At 36.3% G+C, this 27,977-nt stretch overlaps 1 protein-coding gene across 1 annotated transcript in view; it reads left to right on the top strand.

The window, feature by feature from the left end:
- Positions 1–170: 170 nt before the first annotated feature.
- The window catches only part of Mid1 (calcium-permeable channel component Mid1), a 76,365-nt gene continuing 48,558 nt past the window's right edge, over positions 171–27,977 (top strand). Inside the window, exon 1 of the mRNA XM_083102870.1 lies at positions 171–2,207. Within this exon, the coding sequence (XP_082958996.1) occupies positions 171–2,207 (2,037 nt within the window). The remainder of the gene's footprint in view (positions 2,208–27,977) is intronic.

Below are 27,977 nucleotides of genomic sequence, written 5' to 3'. Positions count from 1 at the left end.
GCGATACCGACAAGCAGGAGGCGGCAGCGACAAGATCGGTCGTTGGTGGAGGAAGGCAAAGCACGTTGCATCGTACGGCTCCGAACGTGCGCGCCGAGGAGCGTCGACGGGGAGGAGCGCGACAACGGGACGTCGGGGACGTTAGCGTCCCCGATCATCTCCTGGCGCCCATGCGGCTCGATCCGTTCGGACTCACGGGACCACCCACGTCGAAAAAATGGAAAAGGGAAAAGAAGAAGCGGCAGCTATTGCGGTCATCATCGTCGTCATTGTCGGCCTCGTTCGTCGAGCGCGTACGGTTCGTTCGCGCCGCGTCCTCCAGATCGTTCTCCGGATCGACTCGCGATCGCGTCCTCGGCAACGATAGCGTATTCGCTGCGCGATACTGCGACGAGGCCCGACATCGCGACGGCCCCGATAACGAGGAAGCCGGAATTGCCACTGCCTTTCGCGTCCCTCGCGATTCCGCTTCGCGCGGCGTGGTGCACGCGCGCACGCGCGATTGCCACGAGGATCACGAGGACGAGAATGATTACGACGGCGACACCGACGTCGGCGTCGTCCTTGCCGGCGCGCCGCTCGCGCGAACGCGCATTCTCCGCGTCGACCGTTCGTCGCTGCAACGACGAGTCCCGCGTTCCGCTCGAAGAGCAAGAGGAACGGCACGGAGAAGACGGGAGGGAGGACCGATCCCCGAGGAAAGGCCCGACGTGGCTGCCTCGGCCGTTTCTTTTGTCAACGTGCTTGCTTACACTGCCTATAGCGATGACAGAGACGACGACAACGGTGACGACGAAGAAAGAGTGCGTTTCGAGCGAAAGAGGATTCACGGTGGACCCGAAGGGGATCGCGACGAGCATACCGAAAATAGAAATGACAATGACGACGACGACGACGACGACGACGACGCGCGTGTTAGTGTTTCGAGTAACGAACAAAAACGCAGAGACGCGAAAGAAAACGCATCTCGCGAGGACTACATCTGCGCGGAAGTGGATGCGATTAATCATGGTGTGCCTAAGAGTGATCATCAGTGGGCATCGCCATCCTCGTCGTTGGAACGCATCGATAATTACGGTTGCGAGCACCCGACAGTGGACGAGGAGTTTGACAGGCATGGACGAAGAGAGGAAAATAGATGGAGACGTAGCGATAACACTGCCTGGTTCCAAAAGCCAATTACTAGGAGGAGAGGAGGAGGAACAGGGGAGAAGCCGCGTACGCGCAGGAGTTATTACAAGTTGCTGCTATTTATGCTATATCTTCTGGCGTGGCCCCTGCTGTGCTCGACCAGTCCCTCGGCTCACTTTACCTCGACCTTCACGCAGAATCCGACCCTCGCGCACACCAAGAATCCCGCGCAGCGAGGGAACGCCTCGCCGCCAGACGCATCGTATTCGTCGTCGACGGTCACCATGCAACACCAGCACCAGCAATCGCAACAATACGTTCAGGGTAGCGATTATAATACCGATAACGAGCGTTATCGTCATCACCAGCCGCAGCAGCAACAGCAACAGCAGCAGCCGGGGAGGAAAAAAAAGCGAGAGCAATCGAATCGAGAAGAGGAGCCTCAGTCAGCGCTTCCCGACAAAACAATATACACCTGGGAGGTGAACCAGTTGAATCCTTGGCTGTCGGCCTGCGATCTGGCGGGACCAGCGCCGGCCGACCTTCAGGGTAGTTGCGGTCCACCGGAGGTGCCTAAGTACTGTCCGATGCAATGTAAGGATGAGAAAGATATGATCAAGAGAGCGGGCATCAGCGGCGCGAGGACGAAGACGACGACGACAACGACGAGAACAGGGGTCGAGGATGGGGTTGGCAAAGAGAAAAAGAAGGAGGAGGGTGTACGGACTGCCCGGGAACAGTGCCTTTTATATCTCGAGGAGTCGCACAAGGAGAAGATCTGTGGGGACGATTCTGGTCGGAGTACGTCAAATCTTTCCTTAAACGATCGATATCAGTTCGTGAGCAAGCTGCGTCTGCGGCATTGCTGCGAGCAAGCGGTGGTCAACGCCCTGGCGCCGGGCAAGGACGGCCTGCTCGAGGTGCTAAACGGCAGCCGGAAATGCGCCGATACCCTGGACAAGCTGTTGATTGTCGATGCCCTGGCCGCGAGGCTGCATTGCGAGTTCGAGGAGGTACTGGCGCGCTACGATTGCGCCCAGCCATACTCCGTCATCCACAACTGCACCCATTGCAAGGTAAGAGGGGCTCGATTTCTTGTGTTTCGCGACGCAAGCTCTCTGTTTACAGTTTCTCGAGCGTGATTCACTCGCACTCGTTGCTTTCAATTTGAAAATAAAACGATATATATATGGCATGAAATCGAATATTATGATCTTAATAAACTTGATGATCTTAATAAACTAATTCTTCGTATATCTTGACATTTGAAAGAAAACGTATTAACTTCGTAAATAATCTGAGAATTATATTGAATTTATTTGTAACATATTTAAATAAATCTTGTCGTATATAATAATTCTCTAAAAAAAGCTTTATAATTATAACAAATTATAAATTTATTTTACATGGTTTGCAATGTGTTTTATGCTATTTATAAAAATGTACTTTTTAATTTAAAAAGCAAACAGAAAAACACATTTTAGATAGAGTAAGAATTAAGATATTAATCTCTTCCGTCGTTTGCACTTTGGCAATTCGATAAATCTATAAAAGTCTCCATATTATTTTCATCATAATTACAAAATATCTAATACATCATTATAATTAATACACTGAATCTCTGTGGAGATTTCAAGTTACTACTGTAGATATACAGGGTGTTTCTTAATAAGTGCGAAAAATTTTAGGAGATGATTCTTTGTCGAAAATTAAGGGGGTTTTTTCATATAAACGTTAAAAAGTTCTAATAAAAAATTGAATAAGGATTGCTAGTTTCATTCTCTTCGAACAATACGGGAGCCTGAAAAAATATTAATAAATAACCTTTTTACCAGTAGAAAATATCCACCTAATTTCATTTCTTTAACTTGTTCCAAATTTGAGAGAAAAATAAAAACCTAATTTTTACTCCCATTTTTGGAGGAGTGTAACTTCAGGGAGGGATGTAGGAGTATATGTTTATATGAAAAATCCCCCTTAATTTTCGACAAAGAATCATCTAAAATTTTTCGGATTTATTAAGAAACATCCTATATATTTTAAATGTATTTAAATGTGTACTGTTTCGAAAATCTTGCTTGAATACACCGCGCCAATTTGTAGTCGCGCTCCGCTGAAATTTATAATGTTTCGAAATTGTGCCTGCGTTTAGTTGAAGAAACGGCTCGTACGCAATTATTTGCGAACAATTAAGCGATTAAAGTGCGCGTAAAATCGCTCGTTGATTGGAACGAAAGAGTTTCGCGCATCGCGACGCAGCCTTCGGCGCGGGAGAAGCTGTTGGAAATTCTCGCGAATTCTCTCTCTCGTTACCGAGAGTTTACATCACGCTCGCATCTAATATAGGATATAGTAAATTTACTCGCTGCATCTCTTCACAAGCTGTCGGATCTCTTGTTGGCTTCGAAAGAAAGAGAAAAACAGGGGGAAAGAGAGCTGAACTTTTCACCGTTTAGCGAATGCGTAAATTATGCAAACGCTATTATATTATAATGTGTAAGATGCAGATTATATAATATAATATTATATATATAATGTGCGTTCTGCGAGTTTTCGAGGTTCGAATAACCGGGATAGATTCCTTAGACCTTTTGGGTACCGGGAGCTCTCACGCGAACGTTTCTAAACGCGTATATATACATCTTTTTCTCTCTCCTTCTTCCTACATCTTTAGACGCATAAATCTTGAAATACGCCAAGTCGCGCAACTTTAACTCTTGGAGCTTATAACTGTAACTAATCACCAGTAGTCGAGTATATTTGGAGGAGGCATCCTCGTGTCTTCATACACACAAATCCGAGAGGAACAGGAGAGGGAATATTCAAGAGATATATCTTCTCCCCTTGTAAGTTCTTCTGTATATGTAGATAACGATCGTAATCTCCGGGGGCGGTCAATTGCAGCAAGACGAATTATATTCGACCCGCGTAGACTATTATCGATAGACGTCCCGGTGTCTCACGACAAATGGGACTAATTGACGAATACAATGGCAAATCGTGGGTGTATACCTTGGAAAGCGAGCACTTTGTCGTCGTCGTCGAATGAATTAACACAGATGTTTCTCTCTGCCTTCTGCTCGACAGATAACGCCGATGCGTAAATTGTCACCTAGTGATTGCTCTCCGGCTCTCAATGAGCTAAAACTAATGCTACGACCAGCAATATGTCTGTCCTCGCTTTGTTTCGCATTATCGTCGTCGTCGTCGATGGTCGTGTACAAGAGTACGGTAAAGTTCGCGCGCGACAATTCACAATGGCCGACATTATGCCTACGCGACGCGGTTCACGTGAAAATTACGCTTCCGATAGATGATGCATCATCGGCAACTCTTGTTGCCGTTGTCGTTCTTGTTTTGTTGAATTTGTATTTTTATTCCGCGCACGATCTTAATTTTAGAGACCGATTATTTGCTATTTATTTTGTACGATTTATTCTCTTTATCAATTTATCCTTTTACATTTTTTCCGATATCATTTCGTTATATCCACAAAAATATATCAAAAGCGCTTTCGGTTGTAGTAAATACGATCCACGTTCGTTTAATTCAGTTCGTTTGTTACGTGAGATCGAGATGCGGATTGATTTCCTCAGTCGGTTTCAAGAGTTTACCGCATCGCTATTGGCAAACTACATCGCGACGTGTGTAGAATGCAACGTATGAGAATGAATCCCCCCACAATCGACATTAATGAGCGTTTCCAGCGGTAAAGTAAATACTCTTAAAAGCAGATTTAATTTATCGTCAGCGCTTCTCCCCTTCTTGCCTTGTCTCGTTTTCTATTTCCCGAGAGCAAAATGATCTTATTTCCTGCGAGCGACGTTCCGAGTAAATTTGTCCAAATTTACCTGCTGACATTTCTACAAAACATAGCACGGCTAACGAGAGAATTCCATCTCGTTGATTGTTTATTGTTTTATTTTTAACGTGAATAGAGAGAAAACATCTGCTACAATCGCGTGGGAATTATATTGTATTTTACCATACAGAGTGTCATAAAATTGGCAGAAAATGGATACGATTATTATTTTACAAAATACATGGCCTATTCTTTCGGATAACGCTATGTATTATATTTTTATTGGATATACGTCTTAAATACATTATCTTTTGTTATTCGTATATACAAGATGTTTCGCATAAAAAATTGTCACAGTATTTTAATTTCATATATATTCTAGTGATAAAATGAAAGTCGAAAATTATAATATGATAATATTGAAATCATAATAATTTTCGAAGTATAATTGTGATTAAAATTGATCCACGAATTAATATTCAATAGAATTAAAAAACCAATAAAACTCAAATAACATATTTATAATGTTTATATAATTTAAATAATATTTATATTATTAATCTGTAATTTGCTATATATTGATTTTCATAAGTGATATTGATTTCCCTGCTCAGCTTATATTACATCATTTTTTTAATTTCTTATTGTAAATATTAGCTAAATAATTAACTGATATTAATTAATAATAGTTTTTATCTGTGTTAGTCGTAAATTATTTACTCATTTTTCTTGAATAAAAATTTAAATGTTATATTTTTTGGAAAACTTTTATTGTCTTTGAAATTTTTATAAAATTTTCGGCTCTTATTAATTTCTAAAAGTACGTTAAAATATTATATAAATGTTATATAACGTTATACACGAGATGTATTCTATATATTTTATATATAATATCACACATATATGTATGTATATCGAGAAAATTTGTAATATCGAGAAAATTTTTCATTTTGCATTTTTTATATTTACAATAAATTCAACACACATACATACAAGTGTTTTACATGTAATTATTTCTATCATTTTTTTGATACATAGCGACTCATAAACAAGCAAAAATAAGGAAAAAGGTTTTTAACGTTCTGAGAAATGCGTCGTTAACTTCAATGATTTGATTGAATAAATTACAACTGCAATTATTTCTATCATCTTTTTTTTATAAATCGTGACTCATAAACAAGCAAAAATAATAGAGAAAATTTTTATTGTGTTCTGAGAAATGCGTTGTTAAATTAACAATGATTTGATTGTCAATAAATTACGACTTATAATTATGTTATATCCGATAATCTACTTATCGACATTAATTTGAAGCTGCGAGAAACAGAATAATATAAGTATTTGACATACCTGCCGATCCGCCGATCTGCCGACGTCTGTTTCATAATGTTAATAATAAGGCGAAACATTACTGTGTCTATTGTTATATATTTCGTTAAATATTTTACACGGTGGCGAGGTATCAACACTGAGGTATGCGCAGTATTGTTTTTGTTTTGGCGGCGTAGAGAGAGAGAGTGTGTGTGTGTGTGTGTGTATTGGTAGGATACGCGGCTTCGTCCTGTTGACATTGGCACGGTCGAGTCAGTAGTCAGTAGATCGACAGCTGAGCGGTTGTACGCGTCTTTGCGTTATTCTTTAAGAATACGCAATTATTTTACGTGTGAACAAGTACAGATTATCAGTGAATGTGCGCGATTTTAATCAACTCTCGCGATTGACACGACTCGTAAGCGTATCGAGGCGACAGTTACTTATCGAAGCACGATTATTTCGCTCGACTAATTCAAGTTCATGTAGAAATCGAATGACAAAGAATGAGAATTACAAATTTTCATTTCTACAGCGTTTATTGACGCTAATTGTCTCTTTAACGAAGCTCGGATATATATCGCATTCTTGAAATTTTTCATCGAAATCGAATTTGCTCGTCATTGTAAGAGTGCGGAGTAATACGCAGATCGCCGAGTGATTTAAATAATGAGTAGTAATGTGATATCGACCGTTTTATTAATAATGCGCAAATTTCACGGGATGTATGTTGAAAATCAATTGTGCGTAAAATACTGTATTTCAATTACATATTTTCCGACGATCCATCGCGTCTTAATTGGCCATTAATTCGATTCGCGTAGCATGGTATCGGAGTAAACTTGCCAATATTCTCGATTTATTCGATCAGTGATAAAACCTGGCAGACGTGGGACGAATTCGGCTTCGAATCGGGCGGGCGTCGCGACACATTTATTAGAAAATATAGTGATAATTAACTTTGTATCTTGTTAATTGCGTAACATAAATCCGGCAAAAATTTCGGTGTATATTTATTGAAACATGTGTTTCGCATAAATTTACTTTATCTATCGGCAGAATGACGATGTTTCGAATGTTATATTAGCTCTAATTTTAATTCGTATAATTATTTGTATACGTCATAATATCGTTTCAAAATGCGGACTATATATGAACGATGTGCATTTGATCGAGCAATTTTCAAATTCATAGCTTCGGCTTTGTTGTTTTCGTAATATAATAAAGTGATCGAGAATGCCGTATTCTTGTGATTAGCGTATGTGCAATTATAATTAATCATGTTTTCGCGAGTGAGAATCATATGAATGTTATGACAGACAAACAAGGGTAGAGGAAGAGGCCCGAAGAGACAACGGCGAAGCAACGTAAGGTAAGCAGAATTTATAATTTATTTAATTTCTTAATCGTTATTTATGAAACTAATTACTGATTTATTTCTTGTCTATACGTGCTTGTTTTTTATTAAATTAAATATTTAATTAAACTCTAACTATAATAATTATTTTCTACAGTGTTAATTATATTAAACATTAATTATATCAAACATTTTCCTTTAATTTGGATATTTATATTTTAGGAATCAGCTATGCATTGTTTGCTACGACTTCGCTGCTGTGCATCGTGCTGGTGAGTTTTTATTTTTTATTTTAATTTGAAGAATTTATGAAGATTATATTTCCATATATATATATATATATATATATATATATATATATAGATTCACATTCATACACATATATATATATATGAAATACATTAGATAATGAGAATATAAAAATATAAACGAAGAATTAAAATTATGTTCTGGTATAATTATTAATGTATAAAAATTTTAATTATCCTTCTCTTGTTTCTCTAAAAATAATAAAAATTTATTTTATTATATAATAAAACTTGTTCTACTATATAATATAAAAGAGTCTTTTATTCAATAAAATAAAAAAAAAACATTATGGCGATATTTATAATAGTTTCTTAGAAAGTGACGTATTATGGAATTAGTAAAACATCCTGTATATAATATGATTAGTAATTGTATTTATTTTTATAAATGTCAATTTTATTTTAATTTTTGATGGCCTTTCTATCCATATTTCTATTGATTCCATATTAATTTTATATAATCATATTGTGATGTTATACTATTTGAAAAAAATAATAATAATCTAATATAAAATCCCTCCGATAAATATTTTATCGCAAAAAAGAGATTTTTTTATATAAATTATTTCAAATCAATCAATTATTAATTATCGTTTATATTTTTATATATTCGTTATATCAATATCATGTATTAATACTTGATATTAAAATAATAGAAAATATATGTCTAAACTTTATTAATAATTAATATCATGAAGAATTAATTATAAGATGATAATTTATTCATTAATTAAATTGCTGTGAATTTATCGCGCTTTTAAGAAAACAATATTGAGAAGATAGTTCGTTGTCATAATTAAATAATTGAGAAAATAATAAAAATGATTGTATTATTATATGTTGAATCTGTTTCGAAAAAAAGAAGAATAGGAAGAGAAAAAATTTCCTTGTATGATATGTATGTAACATGTGTAAATAAATTATTTTGCCGACTATTTTTATCTTGATTTTGCTACAAAAAATTAGTTTTTGTTTTTTGATATAATAATGATCTTGTTTTAAAATTAATATCATTAACGCGTTCACGCGTTCATTAATTGCATCGCGTTTAATTCTATGCAAGTGGAAAAATGATGACAAAAAATGGCAAAATTGTTTACAGACGACTATATTTTCGTATATTACACTCGGAAAAATGCTCGCACGGTAACATTAATAAAGCTCATCTCTCATCCGCTCTCGTTCCCCTCTCCCCGTGTCTCCTCTACCCTCTTTCATCCTCATTCTCGTTTTGTAGGAACCATTGGCGGTATATAGTAAAGTTCCGTAGTAGTATCCTTCCCTCGAGCAGAAATCCTATTATGACCTGATTCTACTCGCGCCGCCATCTTAAAAGATGAAAAAATTATGATATAAACCGGTATTGGCATCGCGGAGAGAGGATATTACGTGTGGCTTACGTATCGAGTACGGTGGTCATATTTATCACTTATTGAATCGATGGGGTGACCAACAGTACCCCTATAATCCTGTCGTCCTGTATGTACATATAGGCTACTGTCAATTCGTAAAAGGTTGCCGACCGGACGATTTCAGTTGCTATTTTAATATCAATTCCTAAAAAGATATACATTTTAACCGCTATTTTCTCTCTCTTTCTAAAGCACATATATGTACTTTTTAAACTAAATTATTTTCTATTTATTTAGTAGATTTTTATAATAAATTAAATTTAGCAAACAAATTCTTATCACTCTCGCAACGTGAAAAATTATTTTGCAAAAATATGAGCATTTTTACGAGACATGAAATGCGATTTTTTTTAGAGCTTTCACGTAGATAAATAAGCACCGCACTTTTCTGACGTACAGACGAAGTCCATTCGAGATAAGTTTATGCGCGTATTAAGTAACCGAAGTTTCTTTCGGGAGCGCATACTCTAAATGTATATAAACGTTCAATTTTTACACCCCGTCGTAAAGTTTCGACCAACTGATTTAAATATTTTTATTGTTTCGCGCACGAGAGAATCAAGATGTATGATGGTCGAAGTGAAAGAGTTTATTGACGAAAAGTTCAATTATGAGGCAAATCTAATCGTGCGGAAAAGACATCTTTTTTAATACACGTCAACTCTTGCGATATTTTTAATTCCCTTGTCTCAAACATCAGCAAAACTTGAGCTACATTTTAAATGATTTTTATCTCGTAAAAAGTAAATCTCGAAATCGGTAAAAATATTAATTCGCGAAAAAGATAGTCGTATATATTTTGGTTAATTGTTGTATCTCCAAAAATTTCCGGAACGAGTGTAGGATGCATATAAAATTTGTAATTTAAATAATTCTGCGAGAGACTTATCGACTAAATTAAACTGCGATTACATAATTGCGAGTGGCAAAGGTCAAGCAGCGAATCCGCCCAGCCCTGATCATGCATTACGTACGTGCATTTTTAAAGTAACTCGTCGTATCTCCGAGTGATATATGGACCGGAGCATTCTTAGACTCTCTTGAGGAGTAGGAGAATGACGGCTAAATCTCCGCAACTCTCTTTCCTGCCATCGGCGGAGGGTAAAAATACGCGGGGATCAGATGATTCTGCAGTCAAATCTCAAGTGGGAAAATAATGGTCACGAATCGATTTTTGCCGAGTTATTTCTAAGTCTATTTTAGCTTCTCTTGTCTTCCCGCATTAGCCGTTAAATCCTGACCTCGAGAAGAGCCTTAAAATAAATCGTACAGTTAGCAAAATTCCAAATTAGAATATCGCTAATTTTATTGTAGATAACGTATCATCGAATTAATAGGGAGTTTAACGAGATTTAACGGAAGAGATTAATATTTATCACGTGCGCGATAAGCGCTTTACTATTTTAATTTGAGCTAAATTAATAATCTATGATCTGCGCGTACACTATTATACTTTGTCCTCAATTCAGAATAAAAAACAAGCAAGTTTTTTCTTGCTTACAGATTTTGATGCCGATTAATTGCGAATTTCCTAACGCGTGAAAATTGATCGTTTGAATATCATTTATTTATGGATGGCACATTGTATACTGCAAATACAACGAAACGCATAAATTGGCCAACTTTGACGGAGTTGTTTACGCGATTTTCGCGCATTAAGATCGCACTTCACGTTTCCGCGACAATGGTTCCTATCAAAAATCTCGTATGAAAGAATCCTCATGTTTTTTTCACGATTTTGTGCATCCCGTGCAGCTATTTTCACATGATTTATTTTTACTCGGTTTAATTTACTATATAATTCACGGCAATTTGCATGTATTAATGAAATTGCTAATACATTTTATCGAACATTTTTTTCTTATCAGTTATTGATCGCAGGGAAACTTTTTTTTCTTTTTTTTTTACTATGATAGCAATTGATTTCCATGTAGAATTGATTAAAACAATATAGAAAGGCAAACAATGAAATCGATAGTGTTAGGAGAAGTTAAACGTTACGTATGTAGTTAAATAATATTGTACATATCATGCAACTTAGAATAGTATTAAAATTAATTTTTTTATATTAGAAATGATGCATAATAATTATTACATTACTTCTCCGAATATATCGTTTTCTTTTTATTTTAGATATATTAAAATATAAAAAAATTGATTATTAAATATACAATTACATATCTTAAATTATATTTTCGAGTAGTAACGTTTATGAAGTTAATTAACATTTATATGATATAATTTATTATTATATAAATTTTTAACACACACACACACACACACACACGTGTGTCATCATTAATATTTCTGTGCATTTAGACTGCCAAATTCGTATTTCAACAATAATTCAGCACACTCGAAAAGAGAAAACTGCAATTTTCAGTAGAATACATTTTTAACTTCTTAAATGAGGATGCGATGCGCGATAATTTGTTCCATATCAAAGGCTCGCTTTTGAAGTTTTACTATAGTTGCGAACTACTTCGTTATAACCTCGAGATTATAGCTCGTCGTATTCATATAATTTTCTCGAAATACCTCTCTTCGTGGCTTATCGCTCTCGTTTCATCGCGTATCATTATAATTATCGTGAAAATTCAGAATTTTAACATTTTTTCTCTAAAACTATCTCTTTCATTCTCTCTCTCTCTCTCTCTTTCTCTCTTTCTCTATTGATGTAAATAAAAAATGCTCTTGCAATTTCTGCGACATTGATACGCTTGTTGATTGTTCGGATAAGTTTGCCCAATTTACTATCTTATTCAAAAGCTAGACAAAAGTTGCCAGCTTATTTAATGAAGCTCGTTGCCACCCATATACAACTTTCGGCTGTTCACCGAAGGAAAGAAGAGCGAAAAAAAGATAGGAAAAAGCGCGACAGGACTTTTAGTTAGAAGAGACTGGAAAGTCTCGGAATGAAATCTTGTAGATACACATCTCTTTCTCTCTTTTTCACAGAGTTACATCTTTTTTCCGAAAGCTCACTTTAATTTTGTAGAGAATTTACCACTCGTCGCGGATTATTTTTGTAGTATAAAACGATTGCGGTATCACTGCAAGCGCAAAATTTATTATATACAATACTTTAATTGAAAAAAAAAATAATAAAAGAAATATTGTATAATTTAAAAAAGACATCACCTTAGATAGATTTTTAATTCTTTTCTTTTTCATTATTAAAAAGTTTTTTAATTTTATTTCTAATTTTATAGCCTTTTTTTATACAATAAAAACTTTAACAACTTAAATAATAATAATAATCTCTACATAATATATATAAATATAAATATAATACATTAATATATATTAATAACATATAATGTAATTTATATAATATATTAATACAAATTATTATATATATATATATATATATATATATATATATAAATTATATGATTAATTAATATTAAATTCATATTAAATTATGTGATTTATATAATATGTTATAAATGTGATTTATATATAAATTACATAATTTTTTTAATTTTTTTAAATAAAATTTTTTTATTCAAGTTGTTAATTTGCGCACATATATTTGTCTAGAGTTTGCTACATTTTTTTGATAGTTTTTTTTATTACATTATTCAACCGCTTTCTGTGTTGTCTTTAAATCACAATTTCCAACTATTTATTTGCCGTTGAAATATATGCGAGAGATTACAGAACTATCCGATCGTGTTACAACGACTCGATGCATTGTAATCTCTGCGCTCGATAGCCAACAGCTATTTCGACATGCGAAACAGGGTTGAAATACATAAAATTTTCTAAATATTTCGTGTTATTCTTTCAGCTACATATTATATAACGTCAAATCAAAGCAAAAATAATTATTTTCAAGTTAACTATAGTCCTTGTGATAGGAATGATAAAAACTTAAAAATTCAATAAATTAATCTCTAGAGATTTAAATAGATAATAAAATCTTTAGATAATTTTAAAAGAGAATTTTAAAACTTTTTTAAACGAAAGTTTAACCTATAATCAATTTAATTTACCCTAGTTTTTTATATAGTATATAATTAATATATTATATAATAAAATTAAAAAATACAGTTATTTCCTCTAAGTAAAAAATTTTTTGCTTTACTTTTTTAATAAAATTTTTATTTTCTTATGTAAAAGTTTTAAATTATTTTAAAAAGAACTATTACTTTTTCTACAATATTTGTAAAGATGCTCAATAATTATACTACACAATATAATTGATATCGTGATGCATCCGGTAGACTGTATAAGTGGATCGACAGACAAGTTAGGTCGCGGTGTCCTTAATTGAGATCATCTTATCGGAAATAATTGCATCTATCTTCAATATCGATCCGACAACGATGTAGTCTGATATCCGTTGAAAGGACAGATGTATCTTTCGTAGATACCGTTAACGTCGAGCCTTCTCTCTTGTAACTGTCATGCAAATAGTAGAACAGATGCGTTGCAATCATCTCATCGGTAATCGATTGTTGCACCTGCCTGCAGTTTGATAAGCTTTAACCAAGTAGCACGCAAAATGTTCTCTCAAACGGTCTTGCGTAACTACGAATAGATAAATGTTTGATAATTTTCGATTAAATTATAAAATCAGGCATAAATCTTATAATCTTTTAGACTAACAAAAGATAAAATTGGTATATACAAATACAGTGAAATTGTTATCATATTATTAAGATAATTTATATTAATTTATATTAAATTTAATTATCGTTAATTAAATTTGATTTTGATATAATCAACATTATGATTACTTTAGTACTAATAACTTTAGTACTAATAATAAATAATATTATTTTTCATCATTAACAACATTACTAGAATCTGATAATGTACAAATTAATATGAAAATTAGAAACAAAATATAATTAACACAAAGTTGTTATGAAAATGTACATGTACGATATCATAATATAATGAATGTGGTACAACACAAATATACAATATATTTAAGACACAATTCCATTGTTCATGTTTCTTCCGTGATTCGGAACAAAAATTCTTAATCTCGCGATGTTTTCGATAATCATATAGTGGTTATTAGATCGATCAGTAGACAATTAATTCAATCGAGTTTATCGCGCAATTTATCTCGTTCTCTGGTTAATGCAGTAATTCGTCGACCTTTTCTCTCATGGTGCATGATGGTCGCATCCGCTAAATTAATTTTATTAGGCTCATGCGGCGTCGTAATTTTTATGGAGGTGTATCGATTAAGTCAATTCAGCTATAACGAGAAAGGGGCGGGTATAATTCAGATGTCGTATGAGCAGAAACGAGTTTTATCACGATCGGAGCATAAGTATAATACGAGACAAGTCATGTACGAAATATGATTTCTCCCTTCGAATTCCATCAAAATAATTCGCCGCATTAAACAACTTAATTTCATATCGATAACGATGCCAATTTATTTGGACTGTTACGTTCTTTTTTTTAAATTTATTTTAGATTTTTTTTACATTTATCTGATTACGTTTTTTTTTAGATTTATTTAGATTCTTTTTACATTTATCTGGTTTTAATCTATCATGTTACATAGAATGTAACAGATAGTGCATATTCGATTCATTTAATTAATTCATTTTTATATTTGTTTAAACGTCCTAATCATAACAATGAATTATATTTAAGCTTCAAATTTTTTTTATTGCAATTAAAATATTTCAGAAACCGATAAAATATATTGTTATTAAAGTAGGAATAATTATATATTTTTGTATACGATTCTTATTTTAAAGAGGAACAATATATCGCGTGTTGATTGTCAGTTGAATGAGCGAAAAGGGAACATAAATATATCGTTTATAGGCTATAACGAGGTAATTGCGACGTAGTCGGTGAGAGATCAAAGCGTATAGAGAGGTTCGTCAACCTTTCGTCTAATCAACGACGGGTGCGGGAGCGATTGTTTGTCAGACGGGACTCTCGCCTGATTGCCCGATCTAGTTAGAGACGGATACAGAGCGGACAAGGGGACTCCTTGGTTAAATCATGGGATGCGCCCCTTCATTCGCAGACGATGCAACGTTGTTACGAACGACCGATGCGTCAGGAGAAGATCCGGAATCTGTTCAATCTCGGGAGAATTACGCGAGATTCTCGTCACGACTAACGCCGCTTTAACCCGGCTGTTTATGAGCATCCACTCTTCCCTCGAATTCTCTCGTTTCTCCCGTGACGATCCAAAGCGAGCGAGATAATTCGTTTCGTTAGTCCGGGAGCTTAAAAAAAATTCTTTTTTCACCTTTTCTCTTAAGCTACAATGTAAATCCCCTTGTGATATTTAATAAGGCCGGCGAGCGAGCGATAGTCTATAAAGGAGATTAAGACTTGACGTTAATTTTAAGCAGTATAAAATACAGGGTGATTTATTTTAATCTTAACAGGCAAATATTTTGAAAAATATGCGAGATACAAAAAAATGTTTCAGATAAAAGTTATATGGTTTTAAAGAAGACAAAAGATGGTGTCATTAATTTGACCTTAAATAGTTACTTGAAGGTCACGTGAAGATCACTATCAATTTTTTAAATAGAACCGCCTACTTTATTACATATTCTTGTAGCTTATCTCGAGAGTTTTCCAAAACACTATAATTAAGTTAGTTTTCATTAAGTACTTTCCCAGTTATGAGGCTTGAAATCGTTTTTTAATTTTACATAAACCGTAAAATATCTTGTAAAATATTCATTTTTCGATTACCTTACTTTAATACTTTTATGTACAAAATAATGAGAGGAATCAATTGATGTAAAGAAAACACATAGTTATTTTTAAGAAAAAATATGTAATTGTTAATTGCAAATTACATATATTTTTTTTTTTTCGAAACAACTATGTGTTTTCTTTACACCAATTAATTTCTCTCATTATTTTGTACATAAAAGTATTAAGGTAAGATAATCGAAAAATGAATATTTTACAAGATATTTTACGGTTTATGTAAAATTAAGAAACAATTTCATGCCTCATAACTCGGAAAGTACTTAATGAAAACTAACTTAATTATAGTGTTTTGGAAAGCTCTCGAGATAAGCTAGGAGAATATGTAATAAAAAATAGGCGGTTCCATTTAAAAAATTGAGGGTGACCTTCACGTGACCTTCAAGTAACTATTTAAGGTCAAATTAATGACACCATCTTATATCTCCTTTAAAACCATATAACTCTTGTCTGAAACATTTTTTCGTATCTCGCATATTTTTTAAAATATTTGCCTGTTAAGATTAAAATGAATCACCCTGTATATAATGGGTGTGTGTATATATATGAAATGGGAAATTTCTCAGTCTGAAGAGAAAATCTTACTTGCAATATAAAATTTATAACAGATATTGTATACAAATATATATATTTTATAGGTTGCAATTAATTAAAACGAGATATTAATTATAATATTTTTTATAATGTCTTGATATATTTTTGAAAATAACGAAGATTGTCTATATTACACGTAAAGTTTGTAAAAACATTTTTCCATCATGATTCTGTATTACATAAATAGACTCTTGGGAAACGCGCGGGGAATGTTTCGTTTAATAGCTCCACGTCCTGTCAATTCTGTTTGGCGATAATCTGAGATTAATGATATAAACAGGTCGTTCGAGAATCATAAAGGCAACGTTAATCTCGCGAGTCGCCCTTAAGTCACGCTAAGTCAATGTAATACGGCGAGCTAAATTCTGGTTAACCACGCGATGGATTAAGATCCAGATCGTAGGCCCGACGACAACAACGATGACAGCTACGACGATGCCGTGGTCGAGCGGGAAGCGCGAATTTACGAGCGATTTCGTTCATCCCGAAAATCGCATCCTGTTTTCCCTAATATCGAAGGGGGCGGCGAGGATGAAGAGGGATGAAAGAGAGGGGGGGGAGGAGAAACGGTAATGGACTCGAACGTAAAATAATTGAATCCAGAAGCTGGGCGCGCGAAACGTTAACGCGTCATTCCAAATTATCGCATTAACTTAACCACAGTTATAACTCTTTTCACCGCCGGGTGTATATTATGAAAAATTATTTACGTCACTCGCATACCAGACCCCATTTATAATTCTATTAGATATTCATTTAACACACGATTTTTGGGAGTTTTTTTTTAAATTGTATATTTGTGTGCGCGTGTATAGGAAAGAGGAATAAATTTTATATAAAATTAATTTAAAAAAAATTGCAAATGCGTGATTAAAAATCTCTCAAATATTTTATATGCCAATTGTATCTTGCAATTATTTTCGATCTCGATTGTGCACACACGAGTCTTTTGACGAAATCGGACAACGCGTATCGGCGACGTATGTTACGTGTTGGATGTCGTTATCAGGTCACAGTTATCCGGCGTTTTATCGACGAGACTTTTCTCACATTCCCATGGCGCATCCGACATGCAGTCAAATGGAGGTTTACGGTTCGGGATTTTAACATCGCATACGCGCGCGAGACTCCGAGGAGCGGGATTTTGTTGTGAGATAACGCGTTATCACTTATGGCGTTGTCGTTACTGCTGATTTTTCCCCGATATGATTGAACATGCGCCACCCGATCGAATTTTCATGTCGAAAAGACATCAAGCAGACGGATGTTACGGTCCTCTGATGGTAATATACGATTTTTATGAGATATTCACGATGTCTCGCCCCGTCCATTCTTTAAAGTCTCGGTAAAGTCAGTCAATAACGGCTTATAATCGCTGATATCAAGCATCTTGGAACGAATTATTATTATTATTATCCAGACTCCATCAGGAGCATAAGGTTTCAGCAAAAGATTTCCACGTCTGTCTATTCCTCGCTATTGATCTTAGTTTATTAAACCATTTCCCAGTTTCGTCATATACAGATCTTCTCCAGGATAATCGTGGTCTTCCTCGACGTCTAGTATCCTGTGAGTTCCATTCCAACTTGGAACGAATATGCTTTCGTTATTAATCTTACTCTTAGTGAGAGAGAAATAAATTGGCTGAATTTTTTTCCTCAATTATGATAAAATTGTTATAGCGGATAAACTTAAAAGAATTCGCTAGAATATTTCTACATTTTTGGTCTTGTATTTTGGGAGGAATATCGACTCTTTTTCTGAAACTAATTTTTAACAAAACAGACAAGGTAGATTTCGCGTTCGAACAACGAATCCGATCGCGATGACGATTTTCAGCGGCAATTTCGTGGTCTCTTTGATCGCGAGATCGTTTTCTGCAGTGCAAATCGCCATTTCAGCGGAATAAATCCGCGAGCGAAAGTTTTCCGCGCGCCGGCGGAAGTTCTCTCGCGCGGAAATTGCTGCCGTGCCATTTGCGTACGGAAATCGATTCATGGCAGGATAAACCGCAAGATAAATCCCTATCTTTGCTTTCTTTTTTTTAATCCTGTCGCGGAAAAAATATATTTTTAATTTCACGGATACATTCTCTCCAATTCAGTTGTTTTAGAATAACTTAATCCGTAGTGCGATAAACTTTTGACTTTGAATAAAATACATAAATCTCTTTTGTCGTCGCCAACTCGATAATTGAGAAAAAGACACGTTGGGATACAGATACCATCAATTTATATGAATGGTCTAATGTAATTGACAGGAAAACTGTTTCTCGCGAGTTTAAAGTGATATATATAACTGATGTATTTTCAGATCAAAAAATGACATCGATATGAGAATGTAAAAAATGTACGAGGTACATGATTCGTATTGTAACTTGGCGAATGATATCATTTATCTTGAACAGCTGACGATTGTAAGCGTCATCGGATATTGACGTTTAACAATTTTGCGTGATAAAAACTTTATATTATATCCACAAGGTAGTGTGTTCACAGTTTTGCTGAATAATATTGCAATTTTTGGCGGATTAAGCTATGTATATTTTGAATTTAGCAATATTTAGAACTTTTTCTTTTATAAAAAGAAAAATAAAATAACCTTTTAAGTATTAAAGCGACACATTCCTAGCTACACATGCTGTTATTTTTAACCGGCAACATCTTTTTGCTCGACTCTCTGACAAGTTTGATAATCGCAATGTTTTTTCCGAACATCGCTTCGATTATCGCGGATAACGCTCAATTTACGCTGCACTTTTCTTTTTTGCTTCACGTTCGTTTCCGTCCGTTAACCATTCATGGTGCATTTACGTGTCATAGGGGAAAAGAGGAGAGAAAAAGGTGAGACAGCTCCTCGTCTCGACGACGCGATCGATCGCGAATCGCGACGTGCGCTGATTATTATTATCATTATATTTTATCGCGATGATTATCACCGCGTACATCCCTTTACGTTGAAATAGTCTAATGCACGTGTACCAGACGACCGTCACCGTGCAGTTGCAGCTTCGGCCTGTCGCATGCAGGCGGTCACCACTCTCTCTCTCTCTTTCTCTCTCTCTCTTGCGCGCGCGCGCACAGCCTCATATGCATGTGTGTGCGTTGTTTAATGATTTATTGTTCGACGTAGTAGCTATAGAGTTCCTCCTCCATCTCGTGTTCTTTCCTTCTCTATGATTTATAAATTCAGATCATCCGTTTATCAGAGTTTCATTGCGATACGCAAGTGAACGCGCCTTCATTACTTGCAGAGCTAATTGTCGTTAATCGTTTCATTGATTCCAGAGAGTTTAACTTTTCATTCATTTAGTATAATTAAATCTGCTCGCCGAGCATTTACTGTTGTCCGTCATATTTTAGTGTTCGCATTAAAAAAAAAATATATATGTAAATTATTCTATCGTTAGAGAAATTTCCAAATTCATAAATCTTTAATCTGTCAATAAATTTGTAAACTGAAATTACGGATAAATTTTTTAATATAGATATTTAATTTATATCTTATAGTATTTAGGTCCCCTAAGATGTATTGATTCTTTGAAATTTATAAGCCAGATCTATGGATCGAAAGAACTATGGATCGTCACATTATTCATTCGTACATAACTCCACAGATCTACGATTTCATAGATCTTCAAATATATCCGAAGATCTATGGTTGGCGGATTTTCGGATTCTCGGATCTCGTTCATCACGCTTTGAACTCATTCGACGATCCTCCACTCCACTTTCTCGTGGCGGAAACTGCCACGCTTTCAGCGATGATGACGAGGGTGCTCTCGTTGAAAAATGCGAAAAATGCGCGTTACGTATCTCGGAGCGAGCGGAGCGTATTATTCATTCAAATGTGTCACGGGAATTGATATTGTCATCATTTTGCATACCGTCGAATTACCATCGAGAACGATGCGTGTGGAGAGTTGCAGCCTGTCGTATGCAGATACCGACCACTTCTCTTTCGCGTATATGTGCGCGTTATGGGTAATGATAGTTTCACACGTTTATGTATGTACATGCATACATCCGTGCGATCTCTCTCTCTCTCTCCCCCTCCCTCTTTCTCTCCCTCGTATAATCTTGTATAACGATTCAATGTCAGATGTAGCCGGTTTTAATCGCGGATATCGTCACTATTCAACTCGCGACAAATGTCTCTCTTTACGGATAATAAATTAGCAGCGAGCGAGAGTTCGGTGCAAAGCTTTGTGCGAACGACAATACGATAATCCTGGAATCATCCCGCGAAGAGAGATTTCAGCAAATATCAATCATCACGGCTGTACCGACATATAGACGTAATTAATTGAAATCTTTTTTAAACCCTTTTCAAAACGAATCTCTGTCATTATATTCTCTCCTTACAAAGCGAATTATATTCGAAAATATGTTACTTCCGCATCATATTTATTATTAGAAATATTTATTTTCGGTCTGATGACAGTATCGCAAAAGACCTCGGGTCAGAGTCACGCACACGCACACACATGTACGAGTCGTACCGTAAATTCTCGTCGCCGCAAATCCCGGCAAATTTCACCTTTCGTACGAGATTACACGTGTCGTAACGTGTAAGAGAAAATCCGCACAGAAAAAGCCGCTCGGGGGATATGATCGTCATCGTCGTCTGATGCCGTTAGCTTCACGAGTTGATGTATATGTAGATGTAGAATATTGTCGATGCATATGTATATGCAGTTGCGGCCTGTCGTCCGCAGACGATGAGCCACTCCTCATTCTCATGTATGTACAGCCGTGTAGGTGCATACGTATTTATGTGCGCGCGCGCTCGTCGAGTGTCGACGGCGCCCATTCCTCATCCGGGCTGGTCCCCCTCGAGCACAGGAGGGAGAGGACACTTCAGATATTTGGCAACGAGCCGCGGCCACGGATGTGTCGTCGTTATTACCTCGATAAACCCGATGTTCTCCCAGGGCCGACTCGTGAGCATGGCATCGTAACACGTGTTGTCACGTCGTAAATACAAATCTGTATCCGAGAAGAGCGGAAGGACATATGAGCGCGAAAACTATTTTCTAGGAAAGATCCGCGCGAAAGTCGAGAATCGTGAATGTATATTTTTAAAAGAAATTAAATAATATATAAATAAGCCTAGATGAGAAGTATGAATATTAATTATTTTCTTGTGAAAATTGCGCACAAAGTCTTTGAAAAATGCATCAAAAAATCGCTAAATAGCTAATTAGACTGATACACCGATGTCTATCTTTTTATTGAAAGGATTAGGGGAGTCGATAAAAGCTCCGAATTATTTATTAAAACACTTAATCTCTTCTCAGCGCGGTTATCGTTTATTAATGTCCCCCGAGATTGTTTCATATAAAGTTCATTCACGAAACGCGTTTGACGCGGCTTACCCTCGTTGCGGTCTCGTTGTATCCCGCCGATGTGATCCTCTTTCCGTTCTCCCTTGTTGCTCCAAGTTTCCCCGGAGGGTATCATGCATGCAATCAATTATCCATCTTTAACACGGTTCCGCTTAGAGTAAAGTAGTTCTTCATAAAATGCATCTCACATCTCTTATCTTTTTTTTTCATTTGCACTTCCCCTTTTCTTTTCAAGTTCCGTGAAATATCTCGCGCGGATCTCTTGGTCGTACACATCCGGAACGATAATAAAAACGGAAGGATTGCGCATTATCGAACATGCGACAGAAGTAACGTCCTTTAATATCCTCCTTTTTATGTCGCCGTCTTTAGATTTATGGGCCGAGAAGTGATACTGTTACGTTTATCGCGATGGGGAAATGCGTTCCGATGAAAACACGCGCGGCTCTTGCCCTTGAAAAATGCAATCGCGAATAAAAACACTCTTATCACCGAGAAAAATGTAGATAATTTATGGTCGATATAATTTAGTTAACGATTCGCAAATAATATATCTTTTTGGGAGAAAGAAGAATAGAATTTTTCACTCAAAAACCTCCTTGAAATTATTGCTGTACTTTGTTTCACGCTCTTATCTTCCCGTTGATTTTTACGTGTCATTTATTTTCGACTCTTCTTACCTAGATTCAATTATTAAATTCCACGGATGTGTCCTGTCTCGTAATTTCATTCACGGATTTATCTAGGTCCCATAGAGCCAAAGAGGAGCGTGTCCTGCGCGGCTTTTACAAAAAGCCACAATTTATATCGCGCATTTAGGAAACGGTCTTTCAGTGGATCGGAACGACAGCCGCTCGTTGGCGATATTAATGCATAATTAGCGCGCCATTTGTCAACCGTCTCGTCGTCGCGGAAGCGCGACAAGTCGTCCGGCTGCAAGTTGTTCGCCGATCTGGCGTTATCCTGTCGGTGCCAATTGTGCGAAACGCGAACGTACGCGGTAAGCATGGTATTAAAAGTCGATGATGTTCTTTGCGCGATTTACTTTGTGATCCCGTTGAAACGAGCCGGTATCCGTAAGTTTCGTGTACTGTTAAAAGTCGGATAATCTCATTCGAATTTTGACAGAGTAGATTTAATCGTTCCCTTGTATAAGTATTTTCGCATAGATTCATGATCAGAAGAGAAACGTGAATATATAATTAACGTTATCGAAGAAGATCAAGATTGTTCTAGCAATTTAATATGTTGAAAAATTGCTGATACAAATTAAATTTTGATACATAAATCCGGTTTTTTGATATCTCAGCATTATCACGATTGTGCAAAGAAAAACTATTATGATACTATTATGATACTATTAAAAGAAAGAAAGAGAAAGAGAGAGAGAGAGAGAATATTTTAAAAATAATTCTGAGATTTAATTTTTCAGTTTATCAATTATCAACAAGTAGTAATTAATTCCTCACTTCTTATTCACACAACGATTTTCCTATATTATAAATTATGTATATGTACATTATCATTTTTATAATACTATTTTTTTCGTAAATATTACATCAATCAAATAGATAAGTTATGCCAGCTGCGAGAAATTGTAAGTCTTGTTAGCGATGCTACCAGTTCTTTTCTTTTCTTTCGAATACGAATCTGTCGTAAATCTCTCTTTCGCGGTCCCATCGTGCCCTGTTCCGCCGCCACCCTTGGCACATCTCCGCACTTCAACGCTCGTAAATCAAGGATGAGTCGAGGGTAAAGTTAATAGGAACGAAGTTTGACATGAATCCAACTCGACGGTAGCCGGGGCGAAAGTTGCAACGAAAACAAGGGCTCTCATGAAAGTGTATCACGCGTACATATCGCGAACGCATTGATACACTTTTGTCGATGAATTTACTTGAAAATCATAGAATACCGCGCGATTTGACGAATTGATGATCAACTTACCACGGCACGCGCCAAGATTTATGCGTTATCTGTCGAGAAAATAGGAAAATACGACGTCGACAAATAATGAAATTCTCTTATAGAAAATAAAAGAATAAAATAAAATACAATTAGAGAAAAGTTAAGATTATTGAGAAAAATTATTTATTTAATATAATTATTTATATTAAATAAATAAAGATATAAAAATAAGAACAAAAAGATGATATAAAGAGAGAAGAGACACTTTTATTCCGATCATTGTTTTACTTTATAAATATGGTGTATGTTTAAATCTTTTTTCGAATTTCTCTTCTCGAAAAAATTCCGCAACAAAGCGAGCTTCAATTTTTGTCAATTTTTTTCCCGTTCAGAAATGGACTCCCGATCAAAATTAGTCGACGATCGAATCGATGGGAATTTAGACGATGGCATTTCTTCCGCGCGCAACTGAAACTCCGATATCGAGTGCGATAAAGTGCGCGTCATAAAACGTGTCGTCGGCAAAATACGGTCGTGCAACGGTATAAAAAAAAAGTCTATACGGAAAACAAATTGTCCCACTCCGATACATCAGTGGCACGTACGTTTCGAAGTGAAGCGAGCCGAACCTCGGGGAGATCAATCGAAAAACGGCCATCGATTACACCGGCTTTCGTAATTTCCGAGCTTTCTTCCGGAGTTCCTCCCCTACGGTCTCTCGCCAAATATCTCTTCGAGAGAATCGGCACAGAGGACATTTTCTACCTTTATACTCTTCTGAAATTGATGGATATTGGCTTTTGTCATTTGAACGAAACGGAAAATGATCATCATTACGGTTATGATCGATAAATTGCATTATCCCTTACATCATCGGTACGCACATCTATAGGATGATTAGTAATATATGCTTTGCACAATAAGATCTTTCGATCTATTTTTTTTATGAATTTTATTTAATAAACGTTGGTTTCTGGCCGAATAAATGAAATATCCATATTATCAATTTATCTCAAGGGATATTTGAGCAGAATTTTAATTTAGAAATTTCACATCATCGAGTTATTCAATATCGGATATAAAAAATAATTGGGAAGGCACATCGCGTGCAATTGAAATATCGTTAGAGTCTTGAAAGGGATGGAAGAAAGATTTCCGGCGGGGCATGCGCAAGGTAATTTGTACGGGATCCCATTAATGGATCGATTTTGTAAATTACCGCGTTTCCCTTAGGATCTCATAATGCAGATCGAATTAAGCGCCCGGCGACGAGATAGAGAGCGAGCTTGCGATCACGGATCGGTTAATGGAATTGAACGAAATTCCGGGATACGATGTCAGGCGCACGATTTTGGGTGGATCTATTTACTTGGCGCCAATGTTATAGATAAAGAGAGAAAGAGAGAGAGAGAGAGAGCGACAGAGAAAGAGAGAGAGAAAGAGAGAGAGAGAGGAGGAGGAGGAGGAAGAGAAGGTGGTGTCCTTATCGGTCCTAAGGTAAGCAAGACATTAAGGCGTTTCCCTTCGGTCTCTGTCTATCCGACGAGGGGGAGGACGAGAGAGTATCGATCCTTGTGGAAGACAAGGAGAGGACAACGTCGTTTCTAGAGCCCGGGAGAGGAAAGCACGGGATGGAAGAGCCTGGGATCGAACCTGTTACCACGCCGTGCTCTTAATGAAATTATATGATTTCGATTTAATTCGGCGGACGAGCAAATCGAGGCAATCATCTACACGATTATCATCCACGCATAGTTCCACATAAAACGCTCTAATTACATAAAACGCGTCGTAACAATTTGCGTTTGTTCGACGAATTGGAAATTAGTTTCGGAAACCTTATATTATCGTTTTCCGGCTTAAATAGAATCTCCATGTAAAATCGAGGGGAAAGGAGATTATTACACGAAGAATACCGTGCTGTCAACAGCGTGTATCTTTTCGCGATATCTCGCGTAAATGAATTAATCGATGATTTTTCGTTAAAGAGATATATTTTTTCTGATGTCTATTTCGCGCTGGCAACAATAATTCTATTATCATGGGCGGATTTTATTCACCTGTAAGACATTGTGCACTTTTTCGTTCAACGAATATATTCATCATACGTGAAAGGGAAAAGTTTTTATCACAGAAAAGAGTATATATACATAAGAACGATTATTTTTCTTCAACAAGTTTCAAAGGCTTTCAAGATTGACCCTAACGATACTGAGTTTGTGTCATAATCCGATAAGTGTATCTAATGACGAATTTTGAACACTGAGTTTAAACATGATGTACATACATCCGCGAGTTTCTCACGGAAAACAAACTAGCGTCGGTCAAATATACGCTTTGAAACTATAGCTGCTCTTCATTATACGATAATGAATTATAGTTTCATAAACTGCTAATTTTTTAAATAAAATTTTCTTAAAGGAAAAGAAATTTAATTAAGAAATATTACGCATGCGTTTATTTTTATGAACATATAAAAATAAAATGTATTATTATAAAAAAAGATACTGTTACTAGTATCGTCGTGTAAATTGTATAATTTTAAACATATTATTATAAAATTTTTCGTCAATATTTTAGCTCCTCTATTTTGAAAATGATTCAGACATGTCTATCTTATGGACCAAAGTGCTCGCATGTATCGACGCCCGAGACTCCGCGAGAATACGCTTGAATGTCGCGACGCAGCCGCAATCCCAATACTATGTCACCGGAGATACTCTAATAGAGACGAATTAATTAACGAGATTGATGTCCAAAAGAGAGAGAAAGAGAGAGAGCGCGCGAGAGAGAGAGAGAGAGGGAAGGAGGGAGAGAGAGAGAGCGAGAGAAAGAGAGGACCGCAATGAGAACTGGAGCTAGCCCAGGTACCGGGCTGTCGCGATATCCTACCAAAAATAGGCATCGTTATTTCGAGAGGGGTCGCGCGAAAGGAGGGGGTGGAGGACGAGAGAAAGGGAGGGGGCGGTGGCGGCTGGATGCTGGTGGCGGATTGAAAGGGACCAGGACGATGGAATTGGGGTGGCCGGGGTAGAGTGGCGGCAGGGTGAAATAGGTTGGGACGGTGGGTGGACGGGTGGGGAGGCGACGTGGGGGTCGGTCGGGTAGGATGCAAGGTGCAATCAATAGCGAGATTGCCCTCGCTCGGTCGCTACTCGACGCCAATATAGGAGCGTTATAGACACATATACACATGTAGAGCCGTTACGATTGCAAATCTACGCGAGTGCTACACACGCGAGTGTGAAACACAGCCTCTTCCTCTCACAGAGGAAGGGGGCAGGGGGAGGAAGGGAGAAAAGAGGACGCAGTTGGTAGGATGACGAGACGGGTTACGATCACGGCTTAAACTATACTATCGCGTGCATAAGGCGTTCTGAAAAGTTTCCAGCTTCCGCGACGTGGACCAGCGGGATAATAACTGGAGCGCGGGTCCTATCTGTGAACCCTCCATCGCAGCTCTCCATCGCAGATGGAGAAATGGTAGATTTTTATGCGCCGTTTCTTCCGATCTCAATATCGCACTACTTGAGATCCTCACGTATTTCACTTACTCAGTTCGGTATCGGTATTATAGCTATATGTTCTGCGGAATATACAGTCTTTGAATCTCATCTGTTAGAGAGAGAGATAAATATAAAGGTATCTACATACAAGGTATCTCATATAGATCCTATCGTATTGCTCGTCAAAAAAATAAGCATCTGGCTTTGCCAAAATTTCAAAAAATGCATCGCGTGTTTGTGATATTTTATTTGTTAATATATCACTATCATGTATATGTATTTGCTATTTTAATTCTTCGTGTAAAAATTTGGTGATTTCATTTTAATTAAGTCAAATATTTATATTATATATATAAATTTATATTACATTAATGTCACTTTATTTACATCACAACCAGAAAGTGCTACCATTAGGAAATTTATTTTATGTTAATTTACATAAAATTTTTTTCTTCAAATGTTTTATTATAAAAATATAAATATTATATATAGATTTAATTACATTAAAATTATTATACAAAATTTTTATACAAAGAATTAAAAAACAGCAAATGCATTATATTGGCATATTAAAAAGTGACATC

Source organism: Camponotus vicinus, unplaced genomic scaffold (assembly GCF_025532165.1).
Source record: "Camponotus vicinus isolate PSW18456_S1 unplaced genomic scaffold, iyCamVici1.0 SCAF_6, whole genome shotgun sequence".
Lineage (NCBI taxonomy): Eukaryota > Metazoa > Arthropoda > Insecta > Hymenoptera > Formicidae > Camponotus > Camponotus vicinus.
The sequence above is the reverse complement of the archived record's forward strand: the minus strand, read 5'-3'. Positions and strand labels throughout refer to the sequence as shown.